The sequence below is a fragment of the Macrosteles quadrilineatus genome, unplaced genomic scaffold (assembly GCF_028750875.1).
Source record: "Macrosteles quadrilineatus isolate MER2022 unplaced genomic scaffold, UCM_ALF_1.0 Scaffold_2__2_contigs__length_208266976, whole genome shotgun sequence".
NCBI classification, from domain to species: domain Eukaryota; kingdom Metazoa; phylum Arthropoda; class Insecta; order Hemiptera; family Cicadellidae; genus Macrosteles; species Macrosteles quadrilineatus.
Window position 1 is genome coordinate 192021110 of NW_026542595.1, and position 26963 is coordinate 192048072.

A 26963-nucleotide genomic window follows, 5' to 3' on the forward strand; every position below is an offset into this window, starting at 1 on the left:
CAGATTACATAACTATATAGAACAATAAATAATTACGACTTTACATGCAATACAACAAACATGAATAAAATTAGTTTATATCCCCCGTTTAACTAGGGTATCAGGACAAAAAAGTACTACAAACGGGCATGACTAGATCGACATGTACAATACGTTCTTAAAATTATCAAAAGAATTTCAAAATTATCCAACTAAGATCCTCCAGTACAGTGTATTTCAACATAATGACCTTGGGTCGTTGGGTTATTACTCAGGAGTTTCCTATTTCTCTTTCAATTCTTAAAATCGAATGACTACTTAACCTACTTTGGAAATTAGAAAGTTTCTATAAACGTCAGGCTAGTCACTCTCGCCTTCGGTAAAATTACAAGGTTCAATTATGACTAAAAGCCTATATATTTATGTTTGTAAAAAAAATTATAATACAAACCTAATGTCAAACTAGTCTTTCTAAAAATTTGAAAATGCAAATAAATGCTAATTTGATAACGGGTTGTTTACCTCATATTTAAATCTAAGTCACTTCATTGTAAACTATATATTCTATTAAATACTACGGGAGCTTTCACAATGATTTCATTTAACCTTACAGAACCAAAGCTAACGAGGATTTACTACCGTAGATAATCAAGTTATCAATGACACGCAATTTCACAAGGACGACGCCGTTTTTAACTTAATTATACTGCGAAAAGACAATTCTTTCTATTTTGAAAACTGTATTTTATTTTAATGGATTAATATTTCCTACTTACGTACTGCACAGTCTTACGGTGACAAAAATGGTTAATCATTATGAACGAACGAATGAAAAAGGTATTTTATTTACACAGTAAATGTAAAAATTTTGATTTTACTAGTACTAGATAACATACCGACCATTTGTAGCGGCTGTTTTTCTCTCCAGCACTACATAAATAGCTTCTTGACCAGCTCTGTACGTGTAATTGAAATTGAAATGTATATTTACGCCTATATCCTTGACTTGCAGGATGGTTAATACATATAAAATACGGCAATTGGTTCGATTTCAACTGTACACTCCAATCATCATCAGACACAATAGGTGAATGACATATTGGCCTTTATTGTCGGCTACCAAAACAATTGTAAATTGTTATTATTTTTGAAAACTAATACTAAAACTATTTGTTTACTGCCTTCATTCAACACATTTTGGCGCTATAAATATGCGTAAGGCCCAAACCAAAATAAGATTTTAACATGTATTTTTTAAGAGACACAGTTTTTGTTGGTTGCTAAGGTAGAGGAAGCCTTGCAGGACCTGAAGTATGATGTGTCGCGCCATATGGCCAATGGCCGTGTCCGGTAGAGGCCCCCTGTGGCGTTGGGGGTTATGGGGAGTCATTTACCGTAAACCCATAAAGCTTATGGCACGAGTGACCATAAACGTTGTTCTGCGAAGTGTTCAGTGCACGACCTTAACGAGTAATAAACTTAATGACACTACCTTCTAAACTTTTATTTCGGTTCCAATTTTTATAACTCAAGCCAAAACTTACAAAGGTTTTTAAAAGATAAAATGTTTTATACTTATAATGATTATGAAGGATCTCAATAGGAATTTTTTTCAACATTATTACAAAACCATAGTTCAAACCTTTGAATATTGATACAACTAGACATTCCATCCCCATGTTTAATTTTTCGCCGGGTTTTTTGTCAAAATCGTCGTAGTTGATGAGTTGGGCCACTGACAGATTGTGCTGATCTAGATTACAAATTTCTGGCGAATTCATTAACTTGTTATCAAGTCAAACTAATAGAATGACTAGTCGTGACCTATAGCAACTATTATGACTCATCAACTTGGTCAGCAACAAAAAATAAGGAAGAAAATTACATTTTATACACTAGCGGATTCTATGACTGGCTCACACAAAAAACTATGTCCCTTTTAATAAAATTGACGACAGCTGGTCCATATACATATATAGGATGTCTACTTCAGGATCCAAAATAGTCAAGCAGATATAACGAACATAATTATATAAACCATGAATAACAATGATAGGACAGGCCAAACTCCTAGGACACAAAGAACTGAAAACAAAATAGTAAAAATAAAAGGAGAGTACAAAATAAAACATGTTGATCATAATTCCCACCCAGATAACATATCCAGTAGTTGTTAACGAAGCTATTAAAGTATGAAATACCCCCGCCGCTGCAAATCTGCAAACTGAGCGAATTACCATTTGCCTGATTGGATTTTCAAACGTGTTAGGTTTTTCTATTTAAATAACATTAGGTTTAATGAGTACTTAGGTTAGCCGATTCAGGGAAGGGGTGTATAAAATGTGTTTGTGTGTTTTACTTGGTGAATTTTACTTGTTTATGAAAGAAAATTAACAAAATTTGTTCAAAATATACCCATTAACAAGCTAACTACAACGGTTAACTTATTCTTCAATAACATGATAATCATACATTTACAGTATTTTTGCAAATTTTCTCAGTAATTATACACACAAATAAAGGTAATTTATATACTTAACGTACAAGAGCACATTAAATTTAAAAAGTGAGATATTTAAATGCACAATAATTGCCAGTTAAATACAAGCATTCATTGTCTAGTTATCTACATCCAAACGTGAATCATCTGAGTTTATTGTTTTGTTTATTTCCAAGCACAAAACCATTCACACTTCAAAGATCCACAGCCAAAATATAAATCAACACAACCATTGAATATTAATATTATTAGGCAATGATATCCCAACATTTTCAGACTGCTGTCTGTGTAAGGAACATTGCGTAAAGCGTGCAGACTTAAACAATGCTCAGAATCACGGTCTTTGACCTCCCATGTTAATTGTCAACTCACAAAGGACCCGTTAGAAACCGGCAGACGTGAACAAGGATCGGGACGAAACCCACTCCGATTTCTTCTGATGAACACGAACAATTAATAAAATATTGTACAATTTTTCAATACAAAACGACGTAGGCTAAATGTTTACATTGCTTTGAAACGTTTAAACACAGGTTATATTATCTTAACTAACTTAATCAGTTCCCTAGACATCGACGAATTTTTTTACATATTTATAAAATATGAATGCAAAATGAGAATATAATCATTGACCACGGATATAATAAACACTTTATTCGCATGTCGTAGTTGTAGCCATTTTGTAAATAAAAATAAACATATTTGAAATTAGGTCATTTGCAATACAAATATAAGTAAATGTATGTTTCTGATTTATATAGAATGAGCCAATTTAAGCCAAACCAACCCGAACCGAACATAAATATATTAGCTTCTAGCACATACCCCTTATTTATAAACTTTTTTATTCTGTGCTATAAAGCGATATTATCTTTTATACAGCAACTAAACAATGTTTTTTTCTGAACTAAGGCAACTTATAAATAAACATTGATTTAAGGTTTATAAAATGAAAAATATTATATGCATACATGTGTTATCGTATTGTATGATACATGTATTCAATTAAGTGCATTTGTTCACAGACGGATTTCTGATATGAAATTATTTAATTGGCTAACAGCAGAAACACTTCATATTAAAGTGAGAACTTATTTTTGTTATTTTTATTGAGAGTCCAAATCATAAATTGAAATTTGAAACTAAATATTGTAGAATAAAATTGTGTATGATAATCTTCTATAAGTTAATAAAGTTATTTAATTATTGTCTTAAGTTATTGGATTTATTTAGGCTAGCTATAACATGCAATTTTAGACAAGCAATTACTCTAAATTAAATTAAATTCATACCTGCCATTCCAAAATTATAATTGGAGTTTTATTGTAGCAAAACATATACTGGATTTACGTGATTGGGTTCAAACACTTCATTTTGTGTAAGGTACAATTAGAATACATTGGCAATGACATTGAATCACTAAAGTTGTTGGCATTCCTAGAAGCCAACACTTGGACTAGCGCCCTTGTTGTATTTATAACTTATTGTTTCCTTCTTGTTTCTTTGATGCTCCATTAAATACAGAGTAGCCTATAAGACAGGGTTTATGTGCACTTTCACGAAATACCATACATTCATTTTTAATATTGGTAAGCTCAGCATTTCTATACAGTAATAGGAAAATATTCATTTGCTCGTTTTAGAAGTTATATTGGTCAGCTTTCTTTGGATTATAACAAATATGCTTTTTATTTTATAGGTTTAATTGACGACATTACAAATTAACTTAAATTTAACATACCCTAAACAATATTCATAATAATGGGCTAAAGACGGTTTAACGAAAAAATGGGCATGCCCGGTAAAGCTGGATGTTGATTAATAGACATATTTTACTATCTTTAAAATGATTATTGTTTAAAACGCCGATTTGTTTGTAAACAAATTGTTTTTTCTCTGGCATGAGATGCAAAATGTAATGCGAACGTTGAATAATTTACCTAAAAATAAGAAATGTCGGACACGAAACACAAATCCAAAAAGTTTTAGATTTTACTACAGGTTGAGGATTCTACTTGTATGTTTCAATTGTTAAGCTATTAGCCTCGACGAATTCAAGTGTGAGAGTTAATAAAATTCAGAATTCTGATGCAAATTTAAACTAATCTTCTTTCATAAACAGGGTCGACCACTAGTCCTTGTACAAACAGGAGCGGATATATGCTCTTTGGTTTGAAGTGGCAGCTGCTGAGCTGCTAGTATCGCGACGAAATCAAATCGGCATTGGCTCGGCTAAAACAATGGAGGGAATAGGGGGATATTGGCGGGAACTGCAAAACAAGGTTGGCGGGCTTTTCGTCGCTTGTAGACTAATGTTTAGATGTACAGTTAAATGTAGACCTACGGTTTTAGGGTATATTTTGATCAGAAGTTATTCTAGAGATAAGAATTTGTTTGCTAAAAAAAACTAGTCACTTAATACAATCAAATACACTAGGCAATCTTTTGGGGGATCAAGCACCAATTTTTACATAAATTCAATGTAAGTGCTGCAAATGTATTTATTGTATTTAAAACGAAGAATTGAAAACAAATCTAAGTATCAAAGAATTTTACTAAACAACGAAGGATAGAGAAGATAGAGAAATTTGTTGTGTTTTCTTAAATGTTTTGAAGAAAGGAGACTATTTTTTAAAATGTTACCATTTTCTTGGCTGTGGTTATAGAACTATGAATATAATTATCATCACATTGTTAAATAGCCATTGGAAATTAGCGATATTCAAACCTGGTACGCTGTGACCAAAGTATAGAGCTCTAACCATCAGGCAACCCACTTATATTTCTTCCATTCAATAACTGCCGACGACCTGGTAGCAATCGATGTGTTATCGAATTCTATCTAAACGTATGCAGGACTGTGGAGTGTGGATGGTTGGGAAGCGGTCGGGACAGACCAGTTATTTGTCCAGGAGTAGACGACATCCAAACAACTGGTTGTCCTGAGACAGAGTCACAACCGCCCACGCCAGGGTACTCGCCCCAGGCCAGAGCCAGCCTCCTCGGTGGTCCCGGGCAACTACAGGCGACGTACCAAGTAAGGGCGAGGTACGAGTATTGTTGCCGTTCAGTTGTGTATGGAAATGGAAAATGTCAGGGAGGTTGCCATGCTATTCTTCATTGGATTTTCTACTGCACTATCCACACTCATCCGGCGCAGTTCCGATGCAGGTCCGTCAGTCGCTCTGCCGGCGTTCGTCAGCCAATTTCAGACTTCGTTCCACCCCGATAATTTGGATTTGGACGCCTGACGTATACTGATGGTCGTTTGATGCATGTGTTTGACATAAAAAAAAGTAATACAATCATCAAGATCTGCAATGAAACATTGACGGAATGTTGTGTTTTGATAGTAAAATTCTTGACCGTAAGATCACCATAAATAAAGTGACCTTACTGACTGAAACCAACTGACGGAGAGAATTGCGGATTCAACTGAGACGGAAATTTGACTGGACTGTTGTGTTGAAATCACCCTTTGTCCATAGACGCCGTCTATTTGGCTGGACGGTTAGATAGGTTTTTTATTTAGTGCGTGGGCGAGAGTACAGTTACCCAATGATCAAGGGCCTGAGCCCTGCTGGTAACTACAATACCAGTAATTGACCAGAACATCTACATCATTTATCTATTGGGTTATCGTATTGGTAAATCATAAATCCAATCAGTCTTGAATAATCAGACAATCCTATTAAGGTAACACAGTACTCAAATATAATTTTTTTAAAATTTTTTTATTATTTAGTTTTGTAGAACAGACTTTTCTGAACACGTAGATAATAAAAATTAAGGAAGAAAAAAATTATTTTTTAAATTTTCAGCTACTTTTATAAACTATTGCAGCCTAATTTAGCATGTCCAAGGTCCTACTACTAATCAAGACGCAGAGGGTACGCCGTCAAATATTAAATTTTTTTAAACATTTTTTATTATTTAGTTTTGTAGAACACACTTTCCTGAACATGTACATACCAAATATTATGAAAAAAATTATTTTAAGCTATAGAGCGACTTTTATACACTCTTACTTAAACATGCCCAAGGGTCCTACTACTACCCGTGACAGGGGGTACTTTTGTCATTTTCCGAAAGTCAAGTGGTTTTTAGTCAGGTACACTTTTCTTCCTCAATTATAATCCAATTTTAATAAAAATTGCTGTGTGTGTTCCTCATATGATTAGCAACAATAATACAAATCAGTTTCCATGACAACCAAAAAAATTTGAAATAAAAAAATATTTTATGTTAAAAAATTAAAAATATTTTATAAAATTTTTAAAATCATACTAACAATTTAATTTTGCTCAAAAACATTTTTTGCTTCATATTATTGTTGGTAATACTGTATTAAACTTAGTACAAAAATTTCAAGTTGATAGGTTAATATTTGTAAAAGTTATGTGTACCTAAAAACTGTCATTTTAACATGGGTGGGATAGGGAGTACTGTGTCACCTTAAAAGGCCTCAAAAAGCGGATAATGCCTGTAGAATTTTGAAACCTCTGCAGGTTACAGTTTTAAGAGTAAAGGAATCATCGAATCATTCTTTAAATGGAATTAAAATACATTGTTTAACCGATTCTTGTTATCAAATCACTAAGTTTAGTAAGTATATCTGAAATGCATCGATTTTTATCCGTGCGCACAATTAAATTAAACCAAAAGTTGAGCACGATGTGATATTTAAATCTAAAAACTATTTTAATTTCATGTATTGAGTGTACAATATGAATGGGGGCTGGAGATTTTGTAATTTGATTGGTTGTTACATTAGGTATGTGTTATTGAACTTAAATGTAGTTTGTTCATCACTCTATGAATGAATTTGTTGTACTTGGACCTAGTGGTGATGCTATAAGCTTGAAAATGTAGCCTACATTGTCAACCACGAGTCATGTTGAACCCTAAAAATAGAAAAAGTTAGCAAACGCAGATTTTTTCTTAATAGTTTTGATCATAATAAAGTAAAAACAACAAAGAAAATTGTTATTAGGCGTTCTTTATAGTAGGAACTACGTAAATTATTCTGTTTATTGTTTTGTTTACAGTAGGAGCCATGGGCGAAAGGATGAGTCAGAGGCAACCCACATCCTAACCATCCAAGACCTACGCAACTGAAAAGGAACGATTTGGAAAACTGGTTCTACTGCAAATATTTTACTACTACTGCAAGTGATGTAAAACAAAATGTAAAACGTTATTACACAATTTGTAAAATATTATAGTGTTGCTTTCGTAGGAGATAGTTCTAAGAAGAAATTCTTCCTTGCCTAGGGAACTTAAACTAACGTTTTCTGCATTAACGGACCTACACACACACACACACACCATGTTACAGTAACGGTATTATTTCAGAGCTAAAAGGCATTTGTGATTAATGGTCCTAACCAATAAACCAATCTTTTCTCTAAAAAATTAACAAACATTCACTGTACCGAAAAATAAGGTGATAACTTCTTTCAAAATATTGCCTCAATATAATTGAATACAGAGATGTAACAGAGATGTCTTATGCCTTATGTCTTTGAAGCTTATTCCACCAAACCATTAAGCCCTTTCGCCTCCTTAACCAATTTTAATTTGTCTTAATGCTTGTCTTTCGGTCTTTACATTGTGACATGATATGTCAATCGTTGTCTGAAATTTTGGTATTTCCCTATGACTGGAAAGCGTTGATTAATATTTATTATTTTCACTTATTGGTTTGACTGCTTTAAATATTTAGTTTTCAGCTATTTTGTTTATCGGTGTTACCAGACTTGTGTATTAAATTGTCATGATGCAGAGATTCCGTCCTACCTGAAGAAGAGGCTAGGTTTTAACGTCGCGAAGCTTATGCTTTATTAACAAGACGAACTATCTCGAACAATCCATGAATATTTTTCTTTTTAAACTGTCTTCGTCTTTATTGTGAGAAGCAAATATTCAATTAACTTGCCCAACAAAACCAGAAAAATGTATTAGAAAGATCACTAGTTAGCATTTCTTTGGTAAAGTTGCCTTATCACGAGGTTATCGAAAGCGTTCTTCTCTGGGTTACTAGATACTTTATTAAGTTTGAATTTATTGTGTAGCCAGCATTTCATGGTTTCAATTAATTACAATAGATAGTCAATAAAGTACTGTACTATATGTACTATATTATGTCCTACTTTAAACCAATAATTTCATAAATTATCTAACATTTTCATTAAAGACTTTTGGTAATATGGGAAAACACAAAGCAATTCAAACTAATGTTTGGCAAATTTGAGATAAATTGTCTTGATTTGTTGATATTTTCTAAGGTTCGAGTAATAATGGTAATACACTGAATAAACTATATTGTACCAAATATTTTAGTAGATAAGTCAGTACTGGTATAGGCCTATATGATATGTGAAATAATATTATTTATTACCTTCCAAGTAAAATAACAAATATTTAAGTCAAACATCAACGACATGTACATTACTCTAATTTCTTTTCACTTGGGTTATATTACTTTGCAGGGAAAAAATTATTACGTATTCTCGCAAGTTTATTCACAGCCATCCTAAGTTCCAAAGTATCAAGTATCACTCTAGCATTATTAATTTGCAAATTATTGCAATACCTAAAAACAACGTCTGGATATATAAAAATATACATTATAAGGTCAGAAACACGTATCCAAATAAACTGAGCTTTACTGATTGAATTAATAGATACGTATACTTTCACAAAATATAATTGTATCATTTACAAAAATATAAACACACAATTTAATTAAATACTGAACAATTATAGAAAAATTAACTTTTTACATCGACTGAGTTCAAAATTAAAAGTAAAATATGAGACTTACCATCACAATTGACGATATCTATCAAAACAAACGCGTAAACAATGATAAAAAGGGAGGAATACATTATCACACCTTCTACGACCGAGTCGACGTACAGACTACAAACAAACGGTAATAATCTTGAGTTACCTGGCTTCTTACGAGCGTGGACAACGTTCTGCGAATTACCAACAAGCAGGTGTGGAGCTGGTTCTATTAATCGTCGCTAGGAGCGCGGTGATCAGGATAGTGCTGTGACCTAGCGGGTATTTAGAGAACTAACAATACGAGTAGTTGTCTGGGTAATCGCTAGGAGCGCGCTGTATGTTTCGTGCTGCGACCAGCGGATTGTTCCAGAACTAGTCTAAATGGTATTTTATTACAATCAAAATTGTTGGCTGAATTGTTACCAGGTACATTTTTGTATGATGCTGCGACCAGCGGATTTTCTTAGTACAAATACAAGACTTGCCTTTTTTTTGTTCTTTTGTATGCAAGACCTCAGCCAAGACTATCCTTTCGTTTTTAGCCCAGTCAATAAAGGGACAAAATACTGTTTTGTCAGAAGTAATTAGTGAACGGCTGATTTTTTCATGGATGTTAGTAGATCATATAAGGAACATCTTCTAAAAAGTCCCAGCCCTCCCACTCTTGCCCCCCCCCCCCTACAACCGTTTAAGTGTATTTGTGTAAGCTTTTATCATTTTATCAATATCTCAGAAGCAAACAGCAATAGAATAAATTTTGTTTCACCATTTCAATCCTTAATTATATTCTCTACAAAAAAAACGTTATTAGAGTGTAATCGATATATTCAGTAGGTTTCTTGTAATTTAAGTTTTAATGTAATTTTTTCACTTTTAAATTTCAACCTTCGTGTGTTAAGTTGATTTGTATTGAAATGAGTCGAGATTGAGAAAAATGTTTTATATAAAAAATTGGCGTACTTCTCAATCTTTAAAATTATATGGGTTTTACGTATTTATTTGCAGTCAGTTGATAGAATCAGTCCGAAAACGAGAGCACAGAAAACATAGGCGGCGTTGGGCGCAAGAGCCTGATTATTTGCCCATCGACCACAACCATTTATTTATTTATTTATTTTATTTTCAATGCTACAAAACAGCACATGCCAATTGCTTTGTAGCATTAATCAAATAACAGGAATGTTAACATGATATTACAATTAATAATAAACACAACTAGGGAAAAATGTCAGTCTTCAATGGTGACAGTTTCACTCAAAATATAAATAAAAGAATATAAAATATAAATAAGAATATAAATAAGAAAGACATATTTAGACAAGAGTTTAGCCAAAATTCCCCGCCCCTACCCCCCTTGCTTCACCCCCCCTGTGCCCCCTTAAACATATAAAGTGTAAGGGTTTCGTAAATAATTTTTTTTGCGATTGTTATACGACATATAGAATTGTAATTAGTTTTATCATCTTTGTTATAACATTTCCTACAATCCTGTTCAGTTAACTTTCGTCGGAGCTGTTACCGTTTGTTCGTTATTTGTATAAAAATGAAAAGATTTATTATTTTTGAACATATAATTTTTTGTCGCTGACGTTTTATGAAAATATGTTTAGAACAAAAGTTATAGCTGCTTACATTAGCTTTAAAATGGTGTATAATAGTACTTACTGCAATGCAGTGTACTCAATCAGTGGGTTTGGTCTAGGTGGGACTGGCACAAAATACTATCATTGTTGTAATGTGGAGAATTTCTTTTTTACTTTAGATACACTATTGTATTATAAAAAAAAAAAAAACAACAATCGAAATCCCCACGTAAAGTTGATAACATTTAAAGTTAATTTTTTTTATTCATTTAAAAAAATTATTTAGTTTATTATTTAAAAAGCATGTAATTATTTTTTTAGGTTTGTAGTATTTTTTTAAGGATGTTATCTTTGAACAAAGATCTGGAAGTTAAAAATGTAACATACATCGAATTGCAATTGTTTTATTATTTGTAATAACATTTCCTACAATCATGTCCAGTTAAATCTCGTCGTAACTGTTACCGTTTGTTTGTTATCCGTAGAATAGTGTAAAGATTAATATTTTTTGGACTTGTAATTTAATTTTTTTGCAAAACTTTTAACGCCGTCATTTTATGAAAGTATTTTCCAAACAAAATTGTAGCTGCTATCAGCTTTAAAATTATATATTGAAACGTGTACTTTATGGTTATGTAACGCTTTAAATTAACAGTGAACTCATGGTGTGCACCATTTTTATGTGGCGCTCCATAGCTGTTCCGTTACCGCACTCGTGCACGACGTATCTACCCTTTTTTGTAATTTTCTAGATTTTTTTATTTTAAGACACCAAAAAACAATAGGAAATCAGTCGATTCAGTTCGTACTGTAATTCAACTACTAAACAAACTATAAGTAAATGTATTGAAAATAGGAAAAATTATTGGGGCGATTAGGGTTAGGTCCAGGCTAGAAGGATTTGTTTACCTTGCTAGGTTTTTGAAACAACCCATTCAATCACCCAATACGTGTGCAGGTCGTGGTAGACCAGTTAACGATTTATTAAAAGAATCATTCATAAAAGTTTGCAATTTCATTGAGGAAAATGATTTATGCCAGCATAGTATTCCTAACCTTTTGCAATTGATGAAAAATATATCAGACAGAGTCCAGGTTTATGAAACGAAGTACTTCAAAACATTTATTATTACTTAATCACTTGGTAAAAGACTTCTTATTAGACTACGAACATAAAAATAAATAATAGTTTGTTTAAGAGATAGGGTGGACAAGATGTTCTCTGAAACTTGGTACTCTTAAAATAAAAGGCATAACGATGACAAGATTAAGAGAATCGTTTCTACCGCTGCGGCTTTGATAAGACAAGAAATTAAAAACCGAGTCTATGATGGACTCGTCTTACCCCAAGTGTTTAAAATATAAGATCAGGGGGGAAAGAAGTTGTAAGGGAAAATTGCAATTCGATGTATGAGTAATTCATGATAATCAAATTATGATAATGCAATTATTTTGTTCAAACATAACATCCTAAAAAATTATTACGTACATATAAAATGATGTCATGCTTTTTAAATACAAAGGATAGACATAAATTGTATTAACTGTACATGGGTTTTGTTTCAGGTTGTTTTTTTTAGCAAATTCCTCATATAGGGAATAAGCTATTACCGTAGGTCAGTAGTGGTAAACCCAGAATATGACCCCACTTTCGGCGTTTTTGGATCCAAGACTTTTAATTTTTTTGGCGAAAAAACACCCCAAATAGCTATAATATGATGGTTTTACCCCATTTTTGGCGTTTTAGAGGCTATATGGGGGCACTTTTTTGGTAAAAAAATGTTATTAATACTGAAAAACATGTCTGGAAATGAAGAGCTTTTTTTGACCACTTTTTTTAAAGACCCGGCTCTCGGCACGCGAACTCGTGTGTGCTCCTGACCCATAGGCATACTTCTGATCCCCAATGATGACAAACTAAAAGTCTTATGAAAAAATGTTTGAAACAAAAATTGAGTAACATCTAATCATCTATACTTCTTCCACTGAAAGTTTTTCTCTGACCGAAAAATAAAAAAAATCCTCGCTTACTCACTTTTTCATGTTTACTCAAAGTAACCTTTTTATATTTTCCATAATTAATAATTACACACTGACACAAATTAAATTATATTTATATTGTATTAAACAGTAGTTCATGTAGAATTTTAATACATAAATTTCATGCTATAAATATTTTTATTAGAAGCTAGACAAACATGTAAGTGATAGGAGGTGCATCACTTTGAACATCGTCATGCCCCCGACAGTGCCGTGCTGGTAATACCTAGAGTTTGAAACTATTGCTATTGTTGAAATTATATTATAACACATTTACATACAAAAGAAACTGGTAAATGGTTTTAAATTGTTTAACTTTTTATGCTGTATTATTATGTTGAAGGCTATTTTGGTTGCTGGAATTTTAGCTGTTTTGTTGTATATCTAGCCTTTTTTTTAGATATAAGTATTTTTAAACAATAAATCAGACCTTTATTTACTAATGCTATAATTATATTACAATGCATTGGCATACAAATGAAAATGGTTTGATTTATTTGTACTCATATAAAATAATATAATTCTTTTGAGTTATAGGGATGTCTGGTGATTAAATCACAAATTTAGAATATTTAATAATGGACTTTTAAAATAATGGAATTAAGTATAGACTTATAACATTTTCATGATAACTGTTTGATTTATTTGTACTCATTTAAAATAATGTTAAAGTAGTATTTGATTTTTATGTTGTACTAGCTGTACCCGCGGGCTTCGCCCCGTTTAACTTCATAAGTATTCGCATGGCTCATTCACGTCCTGGTTGAAGTTCGTTCGCTACGCTCACTCACCTTTAGGTTGGAGCTCGTTCGCTGCGCTCACTTGCATTCAGGTTAGCTCGTTCGCTACGCTAACTCGCCTCCTGGTTGAAGTTCGTTCGCTACGCTCACTCACCTTTTGGTTGGAAATTAGCTGTTGTCATATATTTAAAAAAAAATTAATAGTGCTGCACCCTGTTGGTAATCCTTTTAACTTTTATGCTATTGAACATCATAGAACAGAACCAACTTGTTTAATTGAAACAGCTGTTAACATTCATTAATTCCTTTTAAATATGAAAAATCATAAGATTATCATGGGGAACTACAGAGCCACTGGGGCGGAGCCCGAAAGGGTTTTTGAGATAAGAATATGCTTTAATGTTAATCGGGAATGTGAGCTATTATCATGCCAAATTTCAGCCCAATCCGTCCAGTAGTTTATGCGTGATTGAGCAACACACACACAAACACACACACAAACATACACACAAACATACACACAAACTCACAAACTTTCAGATTTATAATATTAGTAAGATTATTGTTTTTTGTTGTTTAAAAGTTGGAACTAACATAGTGTACCTAAATTTAACCATTTGTTGTATCTCAAGCAGTTTTTGAGAAATAAGCATTTTAAAACGATAAAGTCACACCAGTAATGCATGGAGTTTGTAACCATTACCAACACTGATATTATGTTATAATACATTGTCATACAAATGGAACCATTTAATTTATTTACCAAATGGTACTCATATAAGTTTTAGATTTTTAAATTTTTACCCTGTATTATTGTTTTATATCAAAAGTTGAAATAAATGTAGTGTGCCTAAATATGTTTATTTACTGTATCTCAAGCAAATAGATAGAATAGGATAAAGAGGTGTTTTTGGTGTTTTACCTATGAGAATAACATGGGGAGATTTTAAGCCACTTTTTAAAAAATCGTGCTTATTTATACATTTCTATATAAATGTCCAACTCCAAAAATATTTTCAATCCATATTAATGTCTGTATCATGTGAGATTTGTACCAGTTGGTTTGAAATATTTATAAATATAATGTGTTGCTGGAATCACCTTAAATGGCAAGAAACACATAGTGTTGGGACCTCTGGTAAAATATTGGATTTTTTCTAGTTTGGATTAAATATTTGTGAAAAATTGAAAAAATATGTTTTTTACTCAACTATTTTAGCGTCTTGAAACATGTATTACCGAGGAATCAGGCAAATATTTCGTGCCGAAATTATATTTTACCTTACGTGAGAACTTGGAATCATTATTTAAACTCAGTCCTGCTCCACAGTATCATTGCAGGCTTGCTTCTTGTCCCAAGTGGTGAATTGTGTACAGTTTATGTGTGGTGCAAAGACTGGGTTTTCTTTTTAGTTGTGACCAGCTCATTCCTAAGATGCTAGATGGTATCCACTTTGCCTCTGAACATAAGCAAATTGTAGGCCTAATCTTCAGTTTAGGACTTAAAATTAATGTCGGATGCGATGCCTCTTTAATCGGAAGTTTGGGTTGTGATGAGCTCAACCCCTATCACCAATATCAGCATAGATCCATTGAACTATTATGTGTTATTGTACTTTGTGCTGATTAATATGTGTTTGGTAAATTAAAATGGCACAACACACAATCCCACATCTTGCTAATCGTAGTTGGTAGTTTAGGTGGTCAAAGTAGAAGTAGGGAGCATTGACTTTCTACAATCATGATGAGATATCCAGCCAGAGCCTCAGACTGCAATAAAAAATAGATGAAAATGCAAACTCTAAAGGCCCCGACCATGTTTCATACTTCCAGGCTGGAACAACCTTTACTCGGAATATTGTATATAAATTGTTTGTATACATAAGACTCTTGTAGTGAATGTACTCTTTGACGTAAAGACAAAATAAAGATGAAAAACTACTTTATGCAAAGAAGAGAAAGTGATTGTGAAGGGTAGCTATAAACAATCGTATTTTAGTGAGCAATGAAAGTTGCTATAATTATTGGGATTGTTTTGGGTAAGTTTATAGATATGCATTGTGTTTACAGGAATTAATCATAGTGGGGATGCCATTTACATCGAGACATATCGATTTTGTTAAAGTGATAAAATGAAGACCATGATAGTGGTGGATAAAGATTTTATTTGTTGAGCAATCGATGTGAGAAGGAGTTTCTTGTTAAACAATAACCTGGAAAACCAATACAACATAATGCATTGTCATCCCTCATTGGTATTGTACCTTACAAGCTCTTTTGTTCTTTACTCATTTTCAAAAACATATAAATTACAAAATAAGCCATTTGTTGTTTATTTTACTGTTATGTATTGTAAGTTTATATATTGAAATAAATGGTTAAATAAATGTAAGTTGAAAAATGAGCCTTATTTTGTCACTAGTTTATTTACATTGATTTGAATCACATTTTTGAACTAACAGATGATTAAATTATTAATTGCATAACATTTGAAACATAGAGATACAACATTTATATTATTAACTGGAAACTATAGATCTATATTATTGTATGAACATAATTTCTGTATTTCATATATGTAAAAGCAATGAGACCATGCTAAATTACAGAATTCAATAACAAAGGAAGTTGATATTGTGCTATATACCTGAGGGTGTAAATATAGAGGTGGGTATTTCCATAGAGACCTAATGATGAATCAGAATGTGAAAGTTCTATGGTAGAAATATCAAGAAAGCAAGAGTGATCATCAGAGGTAACATGGTCATTAGGGAATTCATAGAGAGGGGTCAGTCAGGTTGAACTAGTATATTGCAATGATTCATCCAATATAGAAACAATAGTTACAAATAACCAGAACCAATCACTGAATATTGTAGTTAGTCTTCCTATCCTACTGTTAAAATATGAAACTCATTTTTACATGAGTTAGTGAGTTCATGCCCGGCAACATGAGTGTAATAATGGTTCCAAATGTATTTATCTTATTTTATGGTAGATTTCATTGTGTATGCTTACTCTATGGTAAAACTCTTTGAGATCATTTAATATTTAACACACTTAGAGATTAGTGAATAAATCATCAAAGTGTGATATAAATATGCTGGGTGAAACGTATTAAAACTTGCTATTATGTGTTATTGTACTTTGTGTTGATTAATATGTGTTTGGTAAATTAGCATGGCACAACACACAATCCCACATATTGCTAATCGTAGTTGGTAGTTTAGGTGGTCAAAGTAGAAGTAGGGAGCATTGACTTTCTACAATCATTATCAATTAATTTTATCAATTAAAGGATTGTCAAATGTCTCGGTTTTGCTAACTATGACCTGGTGTCCCGAAAAGGGCTCTTAAGACCATAAGATGACTATACATATAGTTTGGACTATTGAATGTGATGTGAATTTATGCATACTTCATCATACAAATGTTACACTATAGTATTTTTACAAGTTCTGACTGTGACTGTGATGTGAATTTGTGTGTATTTCATCACATAAATTTCACACTATTTTCACACATTTCACACCACTATTATGATGTGTTGTGCCTGCATGGGTGTGTTGAGCCATGGATATCATAAACCACAAAGCTATAAGGACGTATGCTAGAACTGATCTAACCTCTGCCAAACCCTGAATACGAGCCTGGAGGCACAGACTTCGGACCAAGGATCAATTGTAAATAGACAAACCTGCATGATAGGATATAGAACACTGAAAAATGCAAATGTTAGAAACTTAAGTCTTTTACTTATTTAGTCTTACCATCCTCTGTTTTGGAGGAAACTGCCTTACAACCAACATGATGAAGATTGTATTAATACTCATGATCTTGGTCATTATAAAATTGATCAAACATAAATCTGTATTTGCCATTATTCATAGACCTTTCCTTGTCTATTATGAAAAAGCCATCAAACACTGGTGGTAAAGACTTCTATATTGATTAAAAGTCATTATTAATATGATTGTTAAATATAAGGTTTTAAATTTATATTGCCTTGTTTGGATAATATTAGAAAATGTACGTTATCGCATAAATGTTTGTGTACTTTCTAAGTAAAAGCAGTTAATATTTTTATGTTGACCCATTGAGAGAAATTGTATACTATTTGTACTATAAAAGGTCTATTCATGCATATCAGTCCAGTAAAAGTTCTGTTATAATCCAGTCATAGGTCAGTCTCAATTGCATCCATAGTTTCTCAGTCAACCTGTCAGTCATTTGGTTACAGTCTGTTTTTTAACTCTTCATTAACCGATGTTATATAACATTTTTTATTTGAAACACAATATTCTATAAAATTTTCATTGGCCAGTTTTTGTTGATTGTTATAAACTGTACTTGATATACAAACACATACGTTGTCATCAGTCAGGCGTCCAAACAATTAAAAAATATCGTTGAGAAGAAATCGGTTGTTGTATTTAACAACATAAAGGTCGATTCACAAACGGTATGTAATAGTTTAATCACGTCACAGTGTATACAGCAACTGACTGTGACTGTGATGTGAATTTGATTAGTTGTGTGTAATGTGTGAAAATAGTGTGAAATTTTTTAAATTGCTTCCAGTTTATATGTTGTCATTAAGCAAGCGTTTAAAAATCCAACAATATCGTTGAAAAGAAACCAGCTGTTTTATTTGACGACATAAAAATCAATTCACACATAACACGTCACAGTTCAATCACATCAGTTACGACACAGTGTATACACCAACTGACTGTGACTGTGATGTGAATTTGTGTGTACTTCGTCACACAAATTTTACACAAATTTCACATATATTTTCACACATTTCACACAACTATCATAATAGTTGTGTGAAATGTGTGAAAATATATGTGAAATTTGTGTAAAATTTGTGTGACGAAGTACACACAAATTCACATCACAGTCACAGTCAGTTGGTGTATACACTGTGTCGTAACTGATGTGATTGAACTGTGACGTGTTATGTGTGAATTGATTTTTATGTCGTCAAATAAAACAGCTGGTTTCTTTTCAACGATATTGTTGGATTTTTAAACGCTTGCTTAATGACAACATATAAACTGGAAGCAATTTAAAAAATTTCACACTATTTTCACACATTACACACAACTAATCAAATTCACATCACAGTCACAGTCAGTTGCTGTATACACTGTGACGTGATTAAACTATTACATACCGTTTGTGAATCGACCTTTATGTTGTTAAATACAACAACCGATTTCTTCTCAACGATATTTTTTAATTGTTTGGACGCCTGACTGATGACAACGTATGTGTTTGTATATCAAGTACAGTTTATAACAATCAACAAAAACTGGCCAATGAAAATTTTATAGAATATTGTGTTTCAAATAAAAAATGTTATATAACATCGGTTAATGAAGAGTTAAAAAACAGACTGTAACCAAATGACTGACAGGTTGACTGAGAAACTATGGATGCAATTGAGACTGACCTATGACTGGATTATAACAGAACTTTTACTGGACTGATATGCATGAATAGACCTTTTATAGTACAAATAGTATACAATTTCTCTCAATGGGTCAACATAAAAATATTAACTGCTTTTACTTAGAAAGTACACAAACATTTATGCGATAACGTACATTTTCTAATATTATCCAAACAAGGCAATATAAATTTAAAACCTTATATTTAACAATCATATTAATAATGACTTTTAATCAATATAGAAGTCTTTACCACCAGTGTTTGATGGCTTTTTCATAATAGACAAGGAAAGGTCTATGAATAATGGCAAATACAGATTTATGTTTGATCAATTTTATAATGACCAAGATCATGAGTATTAATACAATCTTCATCATGTTGGTTGTAAGGCAGTTTCCTCCAAAACAGAGGATGGTAAGACTAAATAAGTAAAAGACTTAAGTTTCTAACATTTGCATTTTTCAGTGTTCTATATCCTATCATGCAGGTTTGTCTATTTACAATTGATCCTTGGTCCGAAGTCTGTGCCTCCAGGCTCGTATTCAGGGTTTGGCAGAGGTTAGATCAGTTCTAGCATACGTCCTTATAGCTTTGTGGTTTATGATATCCATGGCTCAACACACCCATGCAGGCACAACACATCATAATAGTGGTGTGAAATGTGTGAAAATAGTGTGAAATTTATGTGATGAAATACACACAAATTCACATCACAGTCACAGTCAGAACTTGTAAAAATACTATAGTGTAACATTTGTATGATGAAGTATGCATAAATTCACATCACATTCAATAGTCCAAACTATATGTATAGTCATCTTATGGTCTTAAGAGCCCTTTTCGGGACACCAGGTCATAGTTAGCAAAACCGAGACATTTGACAATCCTTTAATTGATAAAATTAATTGATAATGATTGTAGAAAGTCAATGCTCCCTACTTCTACTTTGACCACCTAAACTACCAACTACGATTAGCAATATGTGGGATTGTGTGTTGTGCCATGCTAATTTACCAAACACATATTAATCAACACAAAGTACAATAACACATAATAGCAAGTTTTAATACGTTTCACCCAGCATATTTATATCACACTTTGATGATTTATTCACTAATCTCTAAGTGTGTTAAATATTAAATGATCTCAAAGAGTTTTACCATAGAGTAAGCATACACAATGAAATCTACCATAAAATAAGATAAATACATTTGGAACCATTATTACACTCATGTTGCCGGGCATGAACTCACTAACTCATGTAAAAATGAGTTTCATATTTTAACAGTAGGATAGGAAGACTAACTACAATATTCAGTGATTGGTTCTGGTTATTTGTAACTATTGTTTCTATATTGGATGAATCATTGCAATATACTAGTTCAACCTGACTGACCCCTCTCTATGAATTCCCTAATGACCATGTTACCTCTGATGATCACTCTTGCTTTCTTGATATTTCTACCATAGAACTTTCACATTCTGATTCATCATTAGGTCTCTATGGAAATACCCACCTCTATATTTACACCCTCAGGTATATAGCACAATATCAACTTCCTTTGTTATTGAATTCTGTAATTTAGCATGGTCTCATTGCTTTTACATATATGAAATACAGAAATTATGTTCATACAATAATATAGATCTATAGTTTCCAGTTAATAATATAAATGTTGTATCTCTATGTTTCAAATGTTATGCAATTAATAATTTAATCATCTGTTAGTTCAAAAATGTGATTCAAATCAATGTAAATAAACTAGTGACAAAATAAGGCTCATTTTTCAACTTACATTTATTTAACCATTTATTTCAATATATAAACTTACAATACATAACAGTAAAATAAACAACAAATGGCTTATTTTGTAATTTATATGTTTTTGAAAATGAGTAAAGAACAAAAGAGCTTGTAAGGTACAATACCAATGAGGGATGACAATGCATTATGTTGTATTGGTTTTCCAGGTTATTGTTTAACAAGAAACTCCTTCTCACATCGATTGCTCAACAAATAAAATCTTTATCCACCACTATCATGGTCTTCATTTTATCACTTTAACAAAATCGATATGTCTCGATGTAAATGGCATCCCCACTATGATTAATTCCTGTAAACACAATGCATATCTATAAACTTACCCAAAACAATCCCAATAATTATAGCAACTTTCATTGCTCACTAAAATACGATTGTTTATAGCTACCCTTCACAATCACTTTCTCTTATTTGCATAAAGTAGTTTTTCATCTTTATTTTGTCTTTACGTCAAAGAGTACATTCACTACAAGAGTCTTATGTATACAAACAATTTATATACAATATTCCGAGTAAAGGTTGTTCCAGCCTGGAAGTATGAAACATGGTCGGGGCCTTTAGAGTTTGCATTTTCATCTATTTTTTATTGCAGTCTGAGGCTCTGGCTGGATATCTCATCATGATTGTAGAAAGTCAATGCTCCCTACTTCTACTTTGACCACCTAAACTACCAACTACGATTAGCAAGATGTGGGATTGTGTGTTGTGCCATTTTAATTTACCAAACACATATTAATCAGCACAAAGTACAATAACACATAATAGTTCAATGGATCTATGCTGATATTGGTGATAGGGGTTGAGCTCATCACAACCCAAACTTCCGATTAAAGAGGCATCGCATCCGACATTAATTTTAAGTCCTAAACTGAAGATTAGGCCTACAATTTGCTTATGTTCAGAGGCAAAGTGGATACCATCTAGCATCTTAGGAATGAGCTGGTCACAACTAAAAAGAAAACCCAGTCTTTGCACCACACATAAACTGTACACAATTCACCACTTGGGACAAGAAGCAAGCCTGCAATGATACTGTGGAGCAGGACTGAGTTTAAATAATGATTCCAAGTTCTCACGTAAGGTAAAATATAATTTCGGCACGAAATATTTGCCTGATTCCTCGGTAATACATGTTTCAAGACGCTAAAATAGTTGAGTAAAAAACATATTTTTTCAATTTTTCACAAATATTTAATCCAAACTAGAAAAAATCCAATATTTTACCAGAGGTCCCAACACTATGTGTTTCTTGCCATTTAAGGTGATTCCAGCAACACATTATATTTATAAATATTTCAAACCAACTGGTACAAATCTCACATGATACAGACATTAATATGGATTGAAAATATTTTTGGAGTTGGACATTTATATAGAAATGTATAAATAAGCACGATTTTTTAAAAAGTGGCTTAAAATCTCCCCATGTTATTCTCATAGGTAAAACACCAAAAACACCTCTTTATCCTATTCTATCTATTTGCTTGAGATACAGTAAATAAACATATTTAGGCACACTACATTTATTTCAACTTTTGATATAAAACAATAATACAGGGTAAAAATTTAAAAATCTAAAACTTATATGAGTACCATTTGGTAAATAAATTAAATGGTTCCATTTGTATGACAATGTATTATAACATAATATCAGTGTTGGTAATGGTTACAAACTCCATGCATTACTGGTGTGACTTTATCGTTTTAAAATGCTTATTTCTCAAAAACTGCTTGAGATACAACAAATGGTTAAATTTAGGTACACTATGTTAGTTCCAACTTTTAAACAACAAAAAACAATAATACAACATAAAAATCAAATACTACTTTAACATTATTTTAAATGAGTACAAATAAATCAAACAGTTATCATGAAAATGTTATAAGTCTATACTTAATTCCATTATTTTAAAAGTCCATTATTAAATATTCTAAATTTGTGATTTAATCACCAGACATCCCTATAACTCAAAAGAATTATATTATTTTATATGAGTACAAATAAATCAAACCATTTTCATTTGTATGCCAATGCATTGTAATATAATTATAGCATTAGTAAATAAAGGTCTGATTTATTGTTTAAAAATACTTATATCTAAAAAAAAGGCTAGATATACAACAAAACAGCTAAAATTCCAGCAACCAAAATAGCCTTCAACATAATAATACAGCATAAAAAGTTAAACAATTTAAAACCATTTACCAGTTTCTTTTGTATGTAAATGTGTTATAATATAATTTCAACAATAGCAATAGTTTCAAACTCTAGGTATTACCAGCACGGCACTGTCGGGGGCATGACGATGTTCAAAGTGATGCACCTCCTATCACTTACATGTTTGTCTAGCTTCTAATAAAAATATTTATAGCATGAAATTTATGTATTAAAATTCTACATGAACTACTGTTTAATACAATATAAATATAATTTAATTTGTGTCAGTGTGTAATTATTAATTATGGAAAATATAAAAAGGTTACTTTGAGTAAACATGAAAAAGTGAGTAAGCGAGGATTTTTTTTATTTTTCGGTCAGAGAAAAACTTTCAGTGGAAGAAGTATAGATGATTAGATGTTACTCAATTTTTGTTTCAAACATTTTTTCATAAGACTTTTAGTTTGTCATCATTGGGGATCAGAAGTATGCCTATGGGTCAGGAGCACACACGAGTTCGCGTGCCGAGAGCCGGGTCTTTAAAAAAAGTGGTCAAAAAAAGCTCTTCATTTCCAGACATGTTTTTCAGTATTAATAACATTTTTTTACCAAAAAAGTGCCCCCATATAGCCTCTAAAACGCCAAAAATGGGGTAAAACCATCATATTATAGCTATTTGGGGTGTTTTTTCGCCAAAAAAATTAAAAGTCTTGGATCCAAAAACGCCGAAAGTGGGGTCATATTCTGGGTTTACCACTACTTAGGTCTCATGGTAAGACCTAGACCCGGGCCCGATTTACTTTTTCGTTTTGAGGACCTCAGAGGCCGAAAACACCCTCCGCCGTTCAAATTCATAAATAAAATGTAAAATTTAAGATCATATATATGTATACAGTATATATGAGTCCGTTAGCGTGATAACTCAAGCAAAGATGATCCGATTTTGATGAAATTTGGTACAAACGTATTAATTTACGTTTATTCAAACGAGTTTGCGAACCAGCATGATCGGACTATGGGAATAGGGGTTTATGGGAGTTTTTATGGGGTAAAAGTTGGTTATTCCCATTTCACCACAAAAACCACAAAAATTTCAATTTCCATCCAAACCATTTTGTAAAACTTAAAAAATAGATAATTTTGTATATTGGAGCAACGTTGTACGCCTAACGGTCACGGAGATAATTCATAAAAATTTAAATTTAAAATTCCCATTTTATTCTTTCGGAGAATACAAAAAACTGTTGTAGTTTGCTTGTTTATAGATATATTTTAATCAAATTTATTTATTTCATAAAAAACTATCAACATTTCAATAAAAGAACACTCTTCAATACCTTGGCTGTAGCAGCAAACCCAAGTAGGCTATTCATTAAAATAATCTGATCAGGAAATAATTCTGACGATGTTAAGGGAATGTTTTAGTAAAAATATCCAGCCATGTAAATGAAAATTTGCTTAGTCGCAGGTTTGCTGCGGTGGGGTATGGAGATAATGCAATAGTCTGCCTTAAGTAAAAAAAAAAACCACTCTCCATATTACAACAATGATAGTATTGCAACACCGCGCCAGCCCCACTTAGCTCACTGATTGAGTATGCATACTGCATTACACCGGCTGAATCTCACAGGATTTTCATTAAAGTAAGAACCATTATACATCATTTTAAAGCAAACGAAATCAGCTACAACTGTTGTTCAAAACATATTTTCATAAAACGTCAGCGAAAAAAGTTAAGGCGACAAAAATGAAATTATACGTTAAAAAATATACAGGGTGTCCATAAAAAAACGTTTCAGGACCTTGGGAAATGAATCCCCATACTAAAAGGAAGAAAAAAGTTTATGGGAAGGTATGTCCGAAAATGCATATTAAACCAGATATCCGCCATTTTGTTTTTATACAAAAATAGTATTATCTGTGAAGTTTTTTATTCGATGATTATGAAATTTGGTAAAAATGTTAACATACACAAGACCTATAACAGAAAAAATAATAAAATTGTTCCGATTGTAAATTTCAAAATGGCGGCCGTTTGAATTTTTTTAACTTAAATAACTCAAAAACGGCTAATTCTATGCAAAATTTCAATGATACTTTCTTTTAGCATTTTTAATTTCCTATCAAACGATACCAGGATCAAAAAGATCGGACGAAAGATAACTGAAATATAACGTTTTTTGTGTAAAAGTAAGGCAAAGTTAGTCGGGGAACCCTTAATTGTTGCCTTATTATTACACAAGTTATCTTTCGTCCGATCTTTTTGATCTTGGTATCGTTTGATGGGAAATTAAAAATGCTAAAAAAAGTATTCTTGACATTTTTTCATAGAATTAACCGTTTTTGAGTTATTTAAGTTATAAAAATTCAAACGGCCGCCATTTTGAAATTTACAATCGGAACAACTTTATTATTTTTCTATTATAGGTCTTGTGTATGTTAACATTTTTACCATATTTCATAATCATCGAATAAAAAACTTCACAGATAATAATATGTTTGTACTGTATACAAAACAAAATGGCGGATATCTGGGTTAATATGCATTTTCGGACATACCTTCCCATAAACTTTTTTCTTCCTTTTAGTATGGGGATTTATTTCCCAAAGTCCTGAAACGTTTTTTATGGACACCCAGTATAAATCTTTAATTTTTATACAAATAACGAACAAAAGGTAACAGCTACGACGAAAGTTAACCGAACAGGATTGTAGGATATTTTATAACAAAGACAATAAAACTAATTGCAATTCAATATGTCGTTAAACAATCGAGTAAAACGTGATTTACGAAATCCTTACACTTTATATGTTTAGGGGGGCACAGGGGGGAAGCAAGGGGGGAAGTCCCGCTACGGCTGGGACTTTTGGCTGAATAGCCTACTTTTCTAAATGGTAATAGTCGATGGGCAAAAAATCAGCCTTTCACTAATTACTTCCGACACAATCCCTTTTTTGACTGGGCTTTTGTTTTCATCGATGGGAGTTAAGTTGATAAAGAATGTGAACACATAAATTTCATATAGTTAAGTATTTTTGGATCAAATTATATTGTTATTACTGTGTTGTAATCTATTTATTTTTTACCAGAAATTTCAGTATTGCAATGTTTTACTTGGATTCCAGACTTACAATAAGAGAGGAAAATCCCTAGTCAAGTACCAACCAGGTTTATCATAAATGTCTAAGTTTAGTACGTTGTTCACCTTCCTATAGAGTTAAACTTCTTTCAAATTAATCTTGTTCCTCAACTCCTCTCACATTTTACAGTCCTTCCCAGTAACACGAGCCTAAACTTACATATGTGCCGTGTAAGACTCGTTTCGGCTTTTGGGGATAATAAAACGTAAAAATAACCAAAAACTTCATTATTCTACGTAATGTACAGACAAAACTTTAATTTTATTTATATGGATGACCCGCGTGGATTTGACCTACGATATAAACTAATCAGCGGGTACACCTTGATAATGAACGTTTATAACTTATAAGCCAATCGTCGGTCTCCACTCGGGTACGAAACACGACTCTCGGCTTTTTAAAGAGATGGTAAATTTAAGAATAGTAATGGATCAACTAAGGCCTTGCCTAGTTGCGATGTAGTCATGTAGCTACTCAAAAATCACTGCGAGTATCATCGAATACAGTTGCAGAACACTCATAGTAAACAACCTCGGCTTTAAATCGCGAACAATTCCATTGGTTTATCATTATAAATGGTAGTTTTTTAGCTACAGTTAAATAAGTGTGTCCATGCCTTTAATCTAAATTTATCAATTGATAAATAATCTTAGATAGATTTACTTTCAGTGACACCTAGCGGTAGCTAGACGAACTATTGCGCTTTAGTACATGGCCCCCGTGGTGGAAGCGCTAGTGTAGCTGTCGG

At 32.2% G+C, this 26963-nt stretch overlaps 1 protein-coding gene across 1 annotated transcript in view; it reads right to left on the reverse strand.

Moving 5' to 3' along the window:
• Positions 1 to 9508, reverse strand: part of LOC128987840 (protein FAM151B) — a 35395-nt gene extending 25887 nt beyond the window's left edge. The window contains exon 1 of the mRNA XM_054408877.1: positions 9306 to 9508. Within this exon, the coding sequence (XP_054264852.1) occupies positions 9306 to 9369 (64 nt within the window). The 5' untranslated portion in view covers positions 9370 to 9508. The remainder of the gene's footprint in view (positions 1 to 9305) is intronic.
• Between the last annotated feature and the right edge of the window lie 17455 nt (positions 9509 to 26963).